At 53.9% G+C, this 11,944-nt stretch overlaps 5 protein-coding genes across 5 annotated transcripts; 4 read left to right on the top strand and 1 right to left on the bottom strand.

Moving 5' to 3' along the window:
- Positions 1 to 1,009: 1,009 nt before the first annotated feature.
- Positions 1,010 to 2,119, bottom strand: E0L32_005981 (uncharacterized protein; the record flags this gene model as incomplete). Its single annotated transcript, XM_031140562.1, has 4 exons — positions 1,010 to 1,237; positions 1,297 to 1,755; positions 1,882 to 1,964; positions 2,014 to 2,119. The coding sequence occupies 4 exons, from the start codon at positions 2,117 to 2,119 to the stop codon at positions 1,010 to 1,012; spliced, it is 876 nt and encodes a 291-aa protein (XP_030995221.1).
- A 514-nt stretch (positions 2,120 to 2,633) lies between these two features.
- E0L32_005980 (uncharacterized protein) lies at positions 2,634 to 3,837 on the top strand (the record flags this gene model as incomplete). Its single annotated transcript, XM_031140561.1, has 3 exons — positions 2,634 to 2,974; positions 3,038 to 3,290; positions 3,355 to 3,837. 3 exons carry the CDS (start codon positions 2,634 to 2,636, stop codon positions 3,835 to 3,837), a joined length of 1,077 nt encoding a protein of 358 aa, XP_030995220.1.
- A 459-nt stretch (positions 3,838 to 4,296) lies between these two features.
- E0L32_005979 (uncharacterized protein) lies at positions 4,297 to 5,686 on the top strand (the record flags this gene model as incomplete). The annotated part of the gene is made up of 5 exons (XM_031140560.1): positions 4,297 to 4,369; positions 4,422 to 4,534; positions 4,596 to 5,196; positions 5,517 to 5,550; positions 5,602 to 5,686. The coding sequence occupies 5 exons, from the start codon at positions 4,297 to 4,299 to the stop codon at positions 5,684 to 5,686; spliced, it is 906 nt and encodes a 301-aa protein (XP_030995219.1).
- Positions 5,687 to 6,588: 902 nt separating this feature from the next.
- E0L32_005978 (uncharacterized protein) lies at positions 6,589 to 7,554 on the top strand (the record flags this gene model as incomplete). Its single annotated transcript, XM_031140559.1, has 1 exon — positions 6,589 to 7,554. One exon carries the CDS (start codon positions 6,589 to 6,591, stop codon positions 7,552 to 7,554), a length of 966 nt encoding a protein of 321 aa, XP_030995218.1.
- A 390-nt stretch (positions 7,555 to 7,944) lies between these two features.
- Positions 7,945 to 11,889, top strand: E0L32_005977 (uncharacterized protein; the record flags this gene model as incomplete). The annotated part of the gene is made up of 8 exons (XM_031140558.1): positions 7,945 to 8,628; positions 8,689 to 8,895; positions 8,960 to 9,375; positions 9,642 to 9,825; positions 10,314 to 10,419; positions 10,487 to 11,142; positions 11,216 to 11,288; positions 11,357 to 11,889. 8 exons carry the CDS (start codon positions 7,945 to 7,947, stop codon positions 11,887 to 11,889), a joined length of 2,859 nt encoding a protein of 952 aa, XP_030995217.1.
- Positions 11,890 to 11,944: the final 55 nt, after the last annotated feature.

The raw sequence follows: 11,944 nt of genomic DNA, 5'->3' as shown, positions 1-11,944 counted from the left end.
AACTAAGCTGGCCGTATGTGCAACTACCCGAGTCCCAGCACGGTGTCACTGGCTAATGAAAAGGTAGTGAGGAAGCAATCGCACGGGCGAGGTACCATCTCGGTTTGGTGATTGGAGCGAGAACTGACCAGCTCACCGTCGAGAGAACTAAGGAGGCCGAAGAGCTATTCAACAGCGCGAGGGAAACGAGAAGGAAAATTGGACCAAGTTACAGACAGGTACTGGAGCCAGCAGAAGAGCTGGAGAGTTTTGAATACAAGGTATCCCTACTGGCAGGGAGATGGGTTCCTAAGAAATAGGTTCAGGTATGGATTACCTGAAGGTCTTGACAATACAGCTGCCTAATCCTAGGAGGGGTTTTTATCGAATATGAACTGATATAGTTCTCCCGTTCGTAGTTTCTGTGCGGTAGCCTGCTCTTATTCAAAGGAGAGATCTGTTGCAGAAGGTCGCGTTTCTCGCTCGTTGTAGTGCGGCCCAAGGATCGAATGCTGAAGGATGTGCCCCACAGCTTGCCCAGGTGTTCTTTCACTCGCTCTGACACCCCTTTCAGTAAAAGAGCAGCGGTGCATAAATACAGCGCTGTTTCTTCTCTAGGAGCATATTTCCATCGACCGTATTCCAACCATGATTATGATCCAAGATCACCAACTACTTAAGGACAGCGCACACACCATGGACCACCATTTGGACTTGGAAGACCGAGGCCCCCAGTGACGAACAAAATTATGCCTTTAGCGACAGAACAAGCCAGTGGTATTATAATCATGACAATTTATGTGCCTTATCGGCACAAACACGCTGGCCATTGCTGCATATTATAAGCGACATATTAGCGTTGGTGTTTATCGTGGGATTCGAATAGTATTTCTAGGGGGTACAATGTGTCCCTTGTCACGAGTCAATACCTAGGAACATGGGTAGAGCTTTCAAGACATTTACAACGAGCATATGTTGGTCTCTTGATCTCATGTGGTTGCATGGTGTTCTTCATAATACTAGATACACCTTACTCTGCATAGCTTTCTTGATGATCCAAGTCATCCACCATAGACTCGAGAACCTTCACCGCGATGCGCACGCCATGCTGAATGTCCCTGCTCTCATGCTCAATTGGCGTGTGCATAAAGAGCACCCTCTTCTTCTCTTGGCGGTTGAAAAGGCTTGCTAGAGAATTGAAGTATTCGTAACCGCAGATGAAACGTGGATGGTCGTGGGAGATCACAATATTGGCACCCTGGTGCAATGTATCATCAGCACAAAGTAGGTAATTAGCCAGAATAACAGATAGGATACCTCAATATCAGATTCCACTCTACGGTGTATTGTGTCAATGTCCAAATCGGTGCTGAGCCTGTCCGGCACCCCTGCCCAAGTTCCCCCCCCAGTCAGATCATCGTGGTCAGGATACTTGCCATCAACATCCGGGAGCTGGTAGCCGAGTTTATAGCCGTGCTTTTCAAGGCGAAATGCCTCTCGGGGCTTATCCAACATCCCCATATGGAGTACCGCGGTGACCGAGAATTGTGGCGGTTCGTCAGGGTCGCGGTACAAGCGGAAGAAATCCTTCTCGCCGTCCCAGAAACGCGGCACTGTCTCGCGGACTGCTTTCCAAGATGAGGGCAGCGGATCCGGATATAAAATCACTCGAATATTGGGACGGCCATCTCGAAATACAACTCGAGGCAATGCATCAGCTATAAGCCATGAGGAGTTGACGGGAACTGGTGGCCATGGCGTGCCTGGTCCCCAAGGCTGCGGACGATGGTAATTTTGTTAGCCACCTGGAGATCCAGTAGATTATTGGGAATAAAGGGAGAATCTATTAAGGTAGTACTTGGGGCATCAAAAGATACCAGTGTGGTGGAAAAGAAAACTTACTCCGCCGCCACTCACCACTACGTTAACTTCTTCGGGCGGCTTATCACCGGACCGAGGACGGATTTCGCCCATTCTCGTTGGCGCTGATGGAGAGGTCCGGTATTGATAATTTGACCCGTGAAAGAGCGAAACAAATCGATTTCTTCCTTTCGCCGCCTCTCTTAGAGATGTAAAAGGTAGCGCACAGCGGCCAATGCTCCTCATAGTTTGCAGGGGTGCAAGAGTGCGCAGCCTCCATGTTCGGGGTGAAGGGGGAGATCCCCGAGATCAATTTTCACTTTACCTCATCGTACCTACCTAGGACAGTTGTCACGGCCAGAATGACTACGTCGGAATTGAGGGGTGATATGTACTTTCATCCGTGTTCCGCCCTGTTTTGCTGTCCACGGTTTGCTAAACGATGAAATTCGGGTTATGTGACAAGTTCAGGTCACACACACCACATAAACGACGACCCTCTCGCTGGTGCCACTTGTGCTCTCCTCCCAGAGGGAGGTACAAGTGCAATACATTTACTTGCCTTAATGTGCAGACAGGCACCTCCGCTCTCCCCGACACTCCCCCCACGACCGGTGAGGACAGTCTTTATCCACGTAGGCCGCAGCGTGCGTTTGCGCAGACGGTGCGTGCCCTCCTCGCAATCAACTGGATTCATTCGGGCTTCTACGCAGGGGACCCTGAGATTTCCACAAACTTCACTTCGACAATTTCATTCCACGCTTACATTCCAACTTCGAAGCAAGCAAGCTGAAATGGAATCGCCATTGGGAGTGGCAATCCCAGCCTCAAACTCCACCGTGTCCGTGTCGATCATCGACACCACATCCTGGGCATACAAAATTCCGTGTAGAGATCTCTTCTATCCTCGATTCGCCGGTCTCGATACCTTTGACATTTGCTCCTACGCGTTTTTGATCACACATAATAATCGCCACGTCCTTTTTGACCTCGGCATCAAAAAGGATTGGGAAGAGCTCGTTCCTGACACTGTCGCGCGGCTCAAGAGATCCGGCACCTCGGTCGTAGTCGAGAAGGAGCTTGTCGATATCTTGCGTGACGGCGGGACTGACCTGAACGATATTGATGCTGTGGTGTGGAGGCAAGCTCATCGCCTGCATCAAAGAACACAAGTTTTGTGCTAATTGCAAGTCAATAGTCACATACATTGGGACCATACAGGGAACCTTGCTAGTTTCCCACCGTCGACTGACCTTGTCGTGGGTCCAGGTATCGTCGATCGTTTCATGCCTGGCTGGCCAACAGTTGCCGACTCGCACTTCCGCGAGTCCGATGTCTTGGGCCGAAAGATCACTGGTTTGGAAAATCAGCGTTTCACAATTGACATTGGTGGCTTGCGTGGGTACGACTACTTCGGAGATGGGAGCTTTTATCTACTCAATGCACCAGGGGTGAGTGATACTTTTTCTGGGGTAGCCTGACACATGGGTTGCTAAGACCAGCCCTCCCCTCTAGCATTCCCTTGGACATATCAATGCCCTCGCTAGGACATCAGCCGACCCAGATACATACATTTTCTTGGCTGCCGACAGTGTTCACCTCGCGGGCGAAGTTCGGCCTACCCATTCTCTCCCACTCCCGGACGAGATTGATGTCCCAAACATAGTTCCTCGACCTTGTCCTGCCGAGCACCTGCTGCAAATCCATCCTAGGGCATCGCGAATGCTCCAGTTTCTGGGCCTAGATCGATGCTTTCCTGAGGATCTCGATGCAGCAGAAAAAACGATCGAGAGTATAGAGAAGTTTGATGCCGATGAGCGAGTATTGGTGGTATGGGCGCACGATGTTACCATGTACAAGACGTTGGAATACTATCCAGCAATCGCAAATGGGTGGAAAGCCAAAGGCTGGAAGGGGACTGGCCGGTGGGCGTTTCTGTCGGATTTGCAGAAGATCGCCAATGAGCAGAAGGTTAAATCACAGCATGAGGAGCTATGACTATAGACATTCATGTCTTGACTCTATACGGAGTCACGGACTCTACAGGAATGAAACTAATTCTGTCCGGTCTATATCTGTAATTGATATCGCGAAGCTCAAGGACTGCCTGCCAGCCTACTGAGCAAAGTAGGCAGAGACGTAGATCGGTACCTCATAAGTCTCTTCCCAGATACCTAACTAGGTAGCACTAATGTCAGGTTCTAACTGACTAGCCCAAGACCGTCCCGTGCACCCGCAACCTTCCAAAATTGGAACCTACCCTCGCCTGGCTGCCCGCCCAGGCAACTCCGACACTGCAGTGCTGGTAACGCAACTATTTGAAGTACTTAAGTACTTTAGCTCCCCATTCTTTTCTCTTTGCTGCTCAGTAATCTGTCACCGCCGTAGCATAACAGTCTAAGGCCCATGTTGTGGGATACAGGCGAGTTCATTGCTGACCAACCAAAACCCCAAGCAATGCTCTCCACAAAACCGCAGCCGCCGCTCGCGCTTCTTGGTGATGTCTCTGTCGATGAGGCAATCATGAAATGTAAGATAAGAAAAATTGAAAAGCAACTTTCAAAGTTAATTTCCAGCAACAGGTATCGTTGGTGATTGGGATCGGGTTCAATCTACTTACATCGGAGACAGTGGCTGGTCTTGGCCACTACGAGTCTCGCTCGTAAAGGACGACTCAACGACCCGGCGCTACTTCGTCATTGTCTGATTGTATTCTCCACCAAGATGGCTCCCGTGTCTCACTAACAGTATATCAGATAGCCAAGGGTGACCTCGGGATGAGTATGTTGCGAGGGGAGTATGAGTCAATGTCATTGCTCTATTCGATTATACCCGACAATGTTGTTAAACCGCTTGCCTGGGGGATTTGCTCGTCGCAACCGGATCACTCCTTTTACATCAGCAGCTTCTACGATCTCATAAACGAGCAGCCTGATATGCAGCAATTTTGCACCATGGTTGCTCGGTTTCACGAGGGGAGCTCCGAACTATTCGAACAAGCTAAGATACATCCTAAGCCACAGGGCAGATTCGGTTTCCACCTCACCACACATATGGGTGCGTTCCCACAGGACAATGATTGGTGTGACTCCTGGGAGGAAATTTTTGCCCGGGGCATGCGCAAGATCCTAGACTATGAAAACGACGCTCAAGGATCCTCAATGGAACTGGCTTCTCTAGCGGTTAATCTCCTAGAGAAGGTAATCCCACGACTCCTCCGCCCTATGGAGACGCACGTGAGAAGCCTTCGGTCGTCACTAGTTCATGGAGACCTCCAAATTCGCAATGTGAAGAAGGATAAAGGGACCCAAAAGCCTCTCATCTTCGACGCCGGGTCTTTCTGGGGCCACAACGAGTGTAAGTTGCAAACAAGCCACTCACTTCTTTCATTGACATTTATCTATCTTCCAGCGGCTAACGAAAATTGTTGGCAACCCGTAGGCGAGCTGGGAAAGTGGAGGCCTGCGAGATTTTCGATTGGGAGGCACTACATGGAGGAATATCACCGGCTGATACCCAAGTCAGAGCCAGTGGAAGATTGGGAGGACAGAAATATACTCTACGCTATGTAAATGCTTTTCCTTCGCCTAGCCCTTTGATCTAACTCCGTTGTTTATCAAGGTAGCCATGGATGAGTGCTGATAATCCGTGAAGCAGATTTAACCTTCTATCTTCAGCTCATTATTCTGGGAACACCGAACCAAGAGAATTGTAAGTTTGTCCAGATATCTAAGTATTTCCATATAGATATTTACATTCTAGGGCTCTTGATGATATGCGCTATCTCGTCGAGAAGTATCCATGTGGTTATGACTACATTGCAGCCAGCGATTCCCCGACCAGTTAAGGTTTTGATCGAGTTTGTCTGGTGATACATCCATGGACTGAGGTAAAGCATAGTTGGTGAGGACTCACGCTGGTAGTCACATAACAAATAAATCTCTGCGATCGCTCTAACTTCGATAACTTTGGCGTTGTGAGATGAGTAATCACATCCGGCTTAAAGGTTATCTGTATAAAAATCCTCCATCAAGAACGAAGCGAGCCTATTCGCTACCTTCAGTTGCTTGCGGTGTGATGCCGTACTGCAATTTGGTTCCTAACATCTACTGTACTAGATCTCAGGCAGTTACAAAGAGTCAAGAGATTACCTTTCATGTCTGAGATCTAGGAGGTTAGAAAATTCAAGAAAGCAACACTAAACCAGATTCGGTTGTCTCCCCTGATCTCTGCTGACCAGATCCTGAGCCGCGCCGGAGCCGAGCCTGAGGAGACTGAGCAAGCGACAGGGGCTCAGGGGTGCGCGGAGGGAACTTTGGGGACATAGAACAGACATTATGATCGACAACATATCTACATTTCTTCCTGGAGGATGGTCCATCACCCCACAAACTGGGCCGGTGGAGCCGGTCACTCGATGCGCTGGTCCGGGATAGCATGTCCGTTTTAACCTTCCCGGGATAGTTCTCCAGGCATGGTGAGCTGTTTCCGCATTCCCCGTCTCAAATAGCCGGTTGGGCAACAACCTACTCTATACACGGCCTGACCTGGACAGGCTCAATCAACCGCACCCTAAGCGACCACGGAGTGTGTGCTGTTAAGAATCTCCATTTATACCGATGCGCCGGCCGAGCTGCAATGTCCAGCCTTGACACGCTCAGAGACTAAAGACATCACATCATCACATCGTACGCCAAGTGAAACGACGAAAACACTTCGAAATACACCGAGAGAAATTGCAAAACAACCATGTCCTTCCTCGCGCCCAGCCTCAACAGCTGGTGGTGGTGCTTCCTCGAGAACCACGTCTACGCCCTGCGCAGCCCGCCGCCGCCGCGCAAGCGCACCCGGCCGATGGAGGTCATCTGCGTCGGCCCGCCGCGCAGCGGGACCGAGTCCCTGCAGCAGGCGCTGCTGATCCTGGGCTACGATCACACCTACCACGGCTGGGACATCGTCTTCGACGAGCAGGTGCACTCCCCGGGGTGGTGCGCGCTCGCGCGGCGCAAGTGGTTCGGCGTCGAGGACGGCGAGTCCGGCGGCCTCACGGCGGCCGACTTTGACGCGCTGCTGGGCCACTCGGTCGCCGTCACCGACGCCGCGGCCAGCGTCTTCGCCGCCGAGATGGTCGCCGCGTACCCGGACGCCAAGGTGGTGCTCAACATGCGCGGCGACGAGGACGCGTGGCACGCAAGCGTCGTGCGGACGCTCGTGCGGGCCAACTCGAGCTGGGCGTGGTACCTGGCCAGCTGGGTCGACCGCGAGTGCTTCTGGGCGTGGCACGTCTACGAGCGGTACATGTGGCCGCTGTTCTTCCGGGCGCCGGACGGGGACATGGCGGGCGCGATCAAGAGGAATGGCAAGTGGGTGTATCGCGGTACGTTCAGTGTCAATTTCGACAGTCGTGATGTCATTGTCTGGGTTTTACTGATAATATGCAATATTCCAGAGCATTGTAACATGATCCGCGGTCTTGTGCCCAAGGAGCGGCTCCTCGAGTGGGACATCAAGGACGGCTGGAAGCCACTCTGCCAGTTCCTGGGCAAGGACGTGCCTTACGAGGAGTTCCCCCATGCTAACGCGGCGACCGGCGGGTGGAAGGCACGGGAGCAGCAGGCGGCGAAGGTTTGGATTGAGAGGGCATTCTGGAGACTATTCTTGATCGCGAGTATCTTCACTGCCGGCGGTTGGTACTGGCTCAAAAGAGCGGGGTGAAGCTCCGGGATGCGGAAAAGGGCCATGCTAGAAAACCCGGGGTTCGGGGTAGAGCGGCGCAGGTGTGGATTATCATTGCCACGTTGGAAGACAAAGGGACCGAGCTATCACTGAATACAGACAAATGCATGTCAGCATCAACGATCTATCTTGTGGTAGTCTCGGATAAATGCAAGCGACGTCCGGTTCGGCACCAGCACCGAGACTGGCGTTGAGCTCTGGTTTCTGTGTGACTGCATTGCAGTGGTTGTTTACTGTGTTTCTAAGCGACGAAATCGATGTCATAGTTCTACTCTTATACTAAACACACTTAATATTCGAGGTCATCTTATCCACGATACACTCAGGCCCTGAGACTGCTTCGCCGACACCTGCACCTGACCAGACGTCATGGCTACCCCGCAAAAGAAGCCCTTCCACCTCGCCATCATCGGCGGAGGTATCACGGGCGTGACGCTGGCCATCGCTCTCCAGAGGCGAAACATCCAGTGCACCATCTATGAGCAGTCGGCCGGTTTCGGCGAGATCGGCGCCGGCGTCGGTCTGCACCCAAACGGCGTGCGGGCGATGGAGATATGCGACCCCCGCCTCGTCGACGGCTTCAACAAGATCGCCACGCGCAACAAGTGGCCATCCAAGGATAGGGTATGGTTTGACTTTCTGGACGGTACCTCCACCGTCCCAGCACCGGAGTTGAAGCCCCTATTCACGGTGGACGGGCGTGGGCCAAATGAGGGAGGCGGGGTGCACCGCGCCAGGTTCCTGGAGGAGATGGTGAAGCTGCTGCCAGGCGATATCGCACACTTCAATAAGCGCCTCGATACCATTGTCGATGATACGCAAGGGCCGACGGGCAAGATGTTGATGAGGTTCTACGACGGGTCGACCGCGGAGGCGGACGCAGTGCTGGGCTGTGACGGGATCAAGTCGCGCACGCGAGAGGTTGCTGTCGGCAAGGACAGCCCGCAGGCCCGGTGCAAGTACAGTCACAAGTATGCCTATCGGGGGCTGATACCGATGGAGGATGCCATCGAGGCGCTTGGGGCGGAGAAGGCAGAGAATGCGCAGCTTTGGGTAGGTGATGCCAGCACTCCAGCTAAGGTTTTCATGTGTATCCTAACGCGCACCTTACAGATGGGACCAGACCGTCATGTTCTAACATTCCTTGTCAATCGGGGCGCGACAATGAATCTTGTTGCCTTTGTCTCAGACCCCAATGAATGGCCTAACCGTGGAAGCCTGGTGCAGCCCGCAACAAAGGAGCAGGCCTTGGAGGATTTCAAGGGGTTCGGTCCGAACGTCCTTAACCTGATAGACAAGATCAAGGGCGATTTCGACAAAGTGAGTTGACCAGGTCCCCGAAAGAGATAAGATTTGCAAGGTAGATATTGATAACTCGCGGTAGTGGGGACTGTTTGATCTCGCAGACAACCCAGTCTCGTCATTCTGCAAAGGCCGCATCTGTCTTGTGGGAGATGCGGCTCATGCCAGTACTCCGCACCACGGTGCCGGCGCCGGATTCTGTCTCGAGGACTGCGCCACTCTGGCGTCTATCCTGGATGATGATAGTGTTCAGAGTGCTAGCGATCTAGAGGTCGCCTTCCAGTCATTCGATGCCAACAGAAGGGAGCGCGATCAGTGGCTGCCCCAAAGTAGTCGGAGGGCGGCAAACATCTATGAGTGGCGAAGCTCGGAGCTTGGGAGGGACTACGATGTTATAAGACAGGACATTATCGATAGGCAGGCGTATGTTTGGAACGTTGACCTGGACAAGATGATTGCTGAGGCTCGAGAGGACCTGGCAGAACGGATGACACGAAGGTGAGAGACTAGAGTCTTTGAAGAACCCTGAGGTCAAGGGATCATTGGACTGTATTCGTCCACCAACTTAAATGAATCACGATGTCACAATAGCCCGAAGAAGTCACATGCTCGTGATGTACGGCGATGCAAGCCGGTTATCGTTTCAAAGGCGATGATAGTGGTGATGTCCAGATCCCGGACCGGGTTCGAGTGTGTCCAATCACACGGGGGGTCAGATGAGTTTGCATCTGCCATCTCGACATGGACATTTCTGGCTCAATTAGCCGGGAGCCTCCCACGCTGGTGCCGTCCGTTCCTTCGAACGTTCAAGCAGTGTCGTCGCCTGCTCCCCGGATATTAGCTCACCTTCCGCCTAATTGGCATTTAATCTACGCCGATCCCTCTCCTCGCTCCGCCCAAATACCCTTCCCACACACCACCCTCCGCAGTATCATCATTGGCAGCCCCGTATAGGAGAGCTTATTTCCTTGTGCCGACAGCTCTCGAACTTCTGATTCGACGACCTCACCCATAACCCTTGCTCTGACAGATGCCAATTGTGCCAATGCCGATATAGTTGATCCGACTTGGCGTCACGTTCCCCATATTGCTCGCCCCAATAACCTGACCTGGACAGTCGTTTGTTTTGTCTTCCGAGGATCCTTCCACGCCTTGATTAACACAGCTGCTACTACATCTTCATCAATCGTCCAATTGCCCCCCCTGGGTAATAATCGGTCGGCATCATGACGACGAGTCGCCTGTGAAAATGCTACATCGGTTAATGCGGCTTGGCTCGATCCGCCAGAGAGTAGCTGTCCAGGGAGCGTGCACGGGGAGAAGGGGTGATGTATATAGTATTTGCATCTACCGCATCTGGCGGGTCTCGGCAGACCTGGAGATCCTCGTTTCCTGGATCCTGGACCTTCAGGCGTAGTCTGATTCTGTGGGTACAGCTTCGTTCCGCTCGACTACTTCCCTTTACACCCGTGACAGCGTTCCACAAAACAAAGATGCGTTGGTCTCAGCTTGTTGCAGCGGTGGCTGCTCTGAGCAGCTCTGGTAAGCTCTATCGAGACGTATTGGCCTGCCGCAAGGGAGTCACCGCTAACCCACAACTCCCGCGCAGCGCAAGCAGTCGACCCGCTCCCCTTCCCCACGAGCTGCACCGGCGTCACGGCCACCCGGTATCAGAACAGGGTCGACAGCGGCTGGAAGATGACCAAGCTGCTCGGCGGCCTGCGGCAGCCCCGGACCGTCATCTGGGACCCGCTCGGCAACATGCTCGTCCTGCAGGCCACCAGGGGCGTCAGCGTGCACACGTTCGGCGCCGACGGCTGCGTCAACAGCAGCACCCAGATCGTCACCAACGTCGGCCTCAACCACGGCCTGTCCCTGACGCCCGACGGCAAGACGCTCTACGCCAGCTCCCAGACCACGGCCTGGGCGTGGGACTACGACGCCGCGACGCGCAAGGTCAGCAACCAAAAGGTCGTCATCCGCGGCATCGGCCAGGGCATCCACTCAACCCGCACAATGGTCGTCGTGCCGCAGGCGCCCAACATCGTGCTCGTTGCCGTCGGCAGCAACAACAACTGGGACTATCAGTCCGGGAGCCCAGCCACGGGGCGCGCCTGCATAAAGGCGTTCGACATGAGCAAGGTGCCTGCGGGTGGATACAGCTACAACACCGATGGCTACCAGATGGGCTACGGACTGCGTAACGAGGTTGGCATTACAATCGACCCGGCTGGACATGCTTGGGGTGTGGAGAACAGCGGCGATGTGAGTACCTTTCGGCTGATACGAAGTGGCGTTGTTTGATGAGTGAGATGCTAACCATGCTTCGCTCTTCAAGGACTTCCGTCGCACTGTCAACGGCCAGTCCACCGACATTCACATCGACAACCCCGGCGAGGAACTGAACTACCGTAAGCCATTCCCCACTGCCTTCCCTCTCCAAAGCATGCCCATCTTGCTGATCCGGCAAAACCTCTAGTCGGCGACCCGACCAAGCCCAACAACAACTGGTACGGCTACCCGACCTGCTTCACCGTCTGGGGCGCCAACCTCATCCGCGACGCCCAGTTCAAGACGGGCGACCAGTTCGTCGTGACGCCCAACGCGACCTTCAACGACGCCAGCTGCGTCGGCAAGTCGGTCCCGCCGCGCCTGACCCTGCCCGCCCACACGGCGCCCATCACCAACGCCTTCGACAAGGACGGCGCCAACATGTACGTCACCCTGCACGGGTCCTGGGACCGCCAGCCCGCCTCCGGCTACAGCGTCATCGAGATCCCCTTCACCAAGACCGCCGAGGGCCTCTACGAGCCCGTCGCCAAGGCCGACAGCCAGACGGGCTTCAAGACCATCTGGGGCGCCGCCAACCCGGGCTCGTGCCAGTCCATGGGCCTGCAGCAGAGCAACTGCTTCCGCCTCGCGGGCCTGGGGTGGGACCCCGCGGGCACGCGCCTGATGGTGACGAGCGACAACAGCGCCGAGGGCGAGATCTTTATGCTGGCTAAGAAATAAAGGACCTGGTTGGCTGGGTGCTTTGGGTCGAGATTGGATGATGAGTGGATGCTGG

This window comes from Thyridium curvatum (genome assembly GCF_004353045.1).
Source record: "Thyridium curvatum strain D216 chromosome Unknown NODE_33_length_396248_cov_80.180210, whole genome shotgun sequence".
In the NCBI taxonomy this organism is placed as follows: Eukaryota; Fungi; Ascomycota; class Sordariomycetes; order Thyridiales; family Thyridiaceae; genus Thyridium; species Thyridium curvatum.
This window is presented reverse-complemented; position numbering and strand designations above follow the sequence as displayed.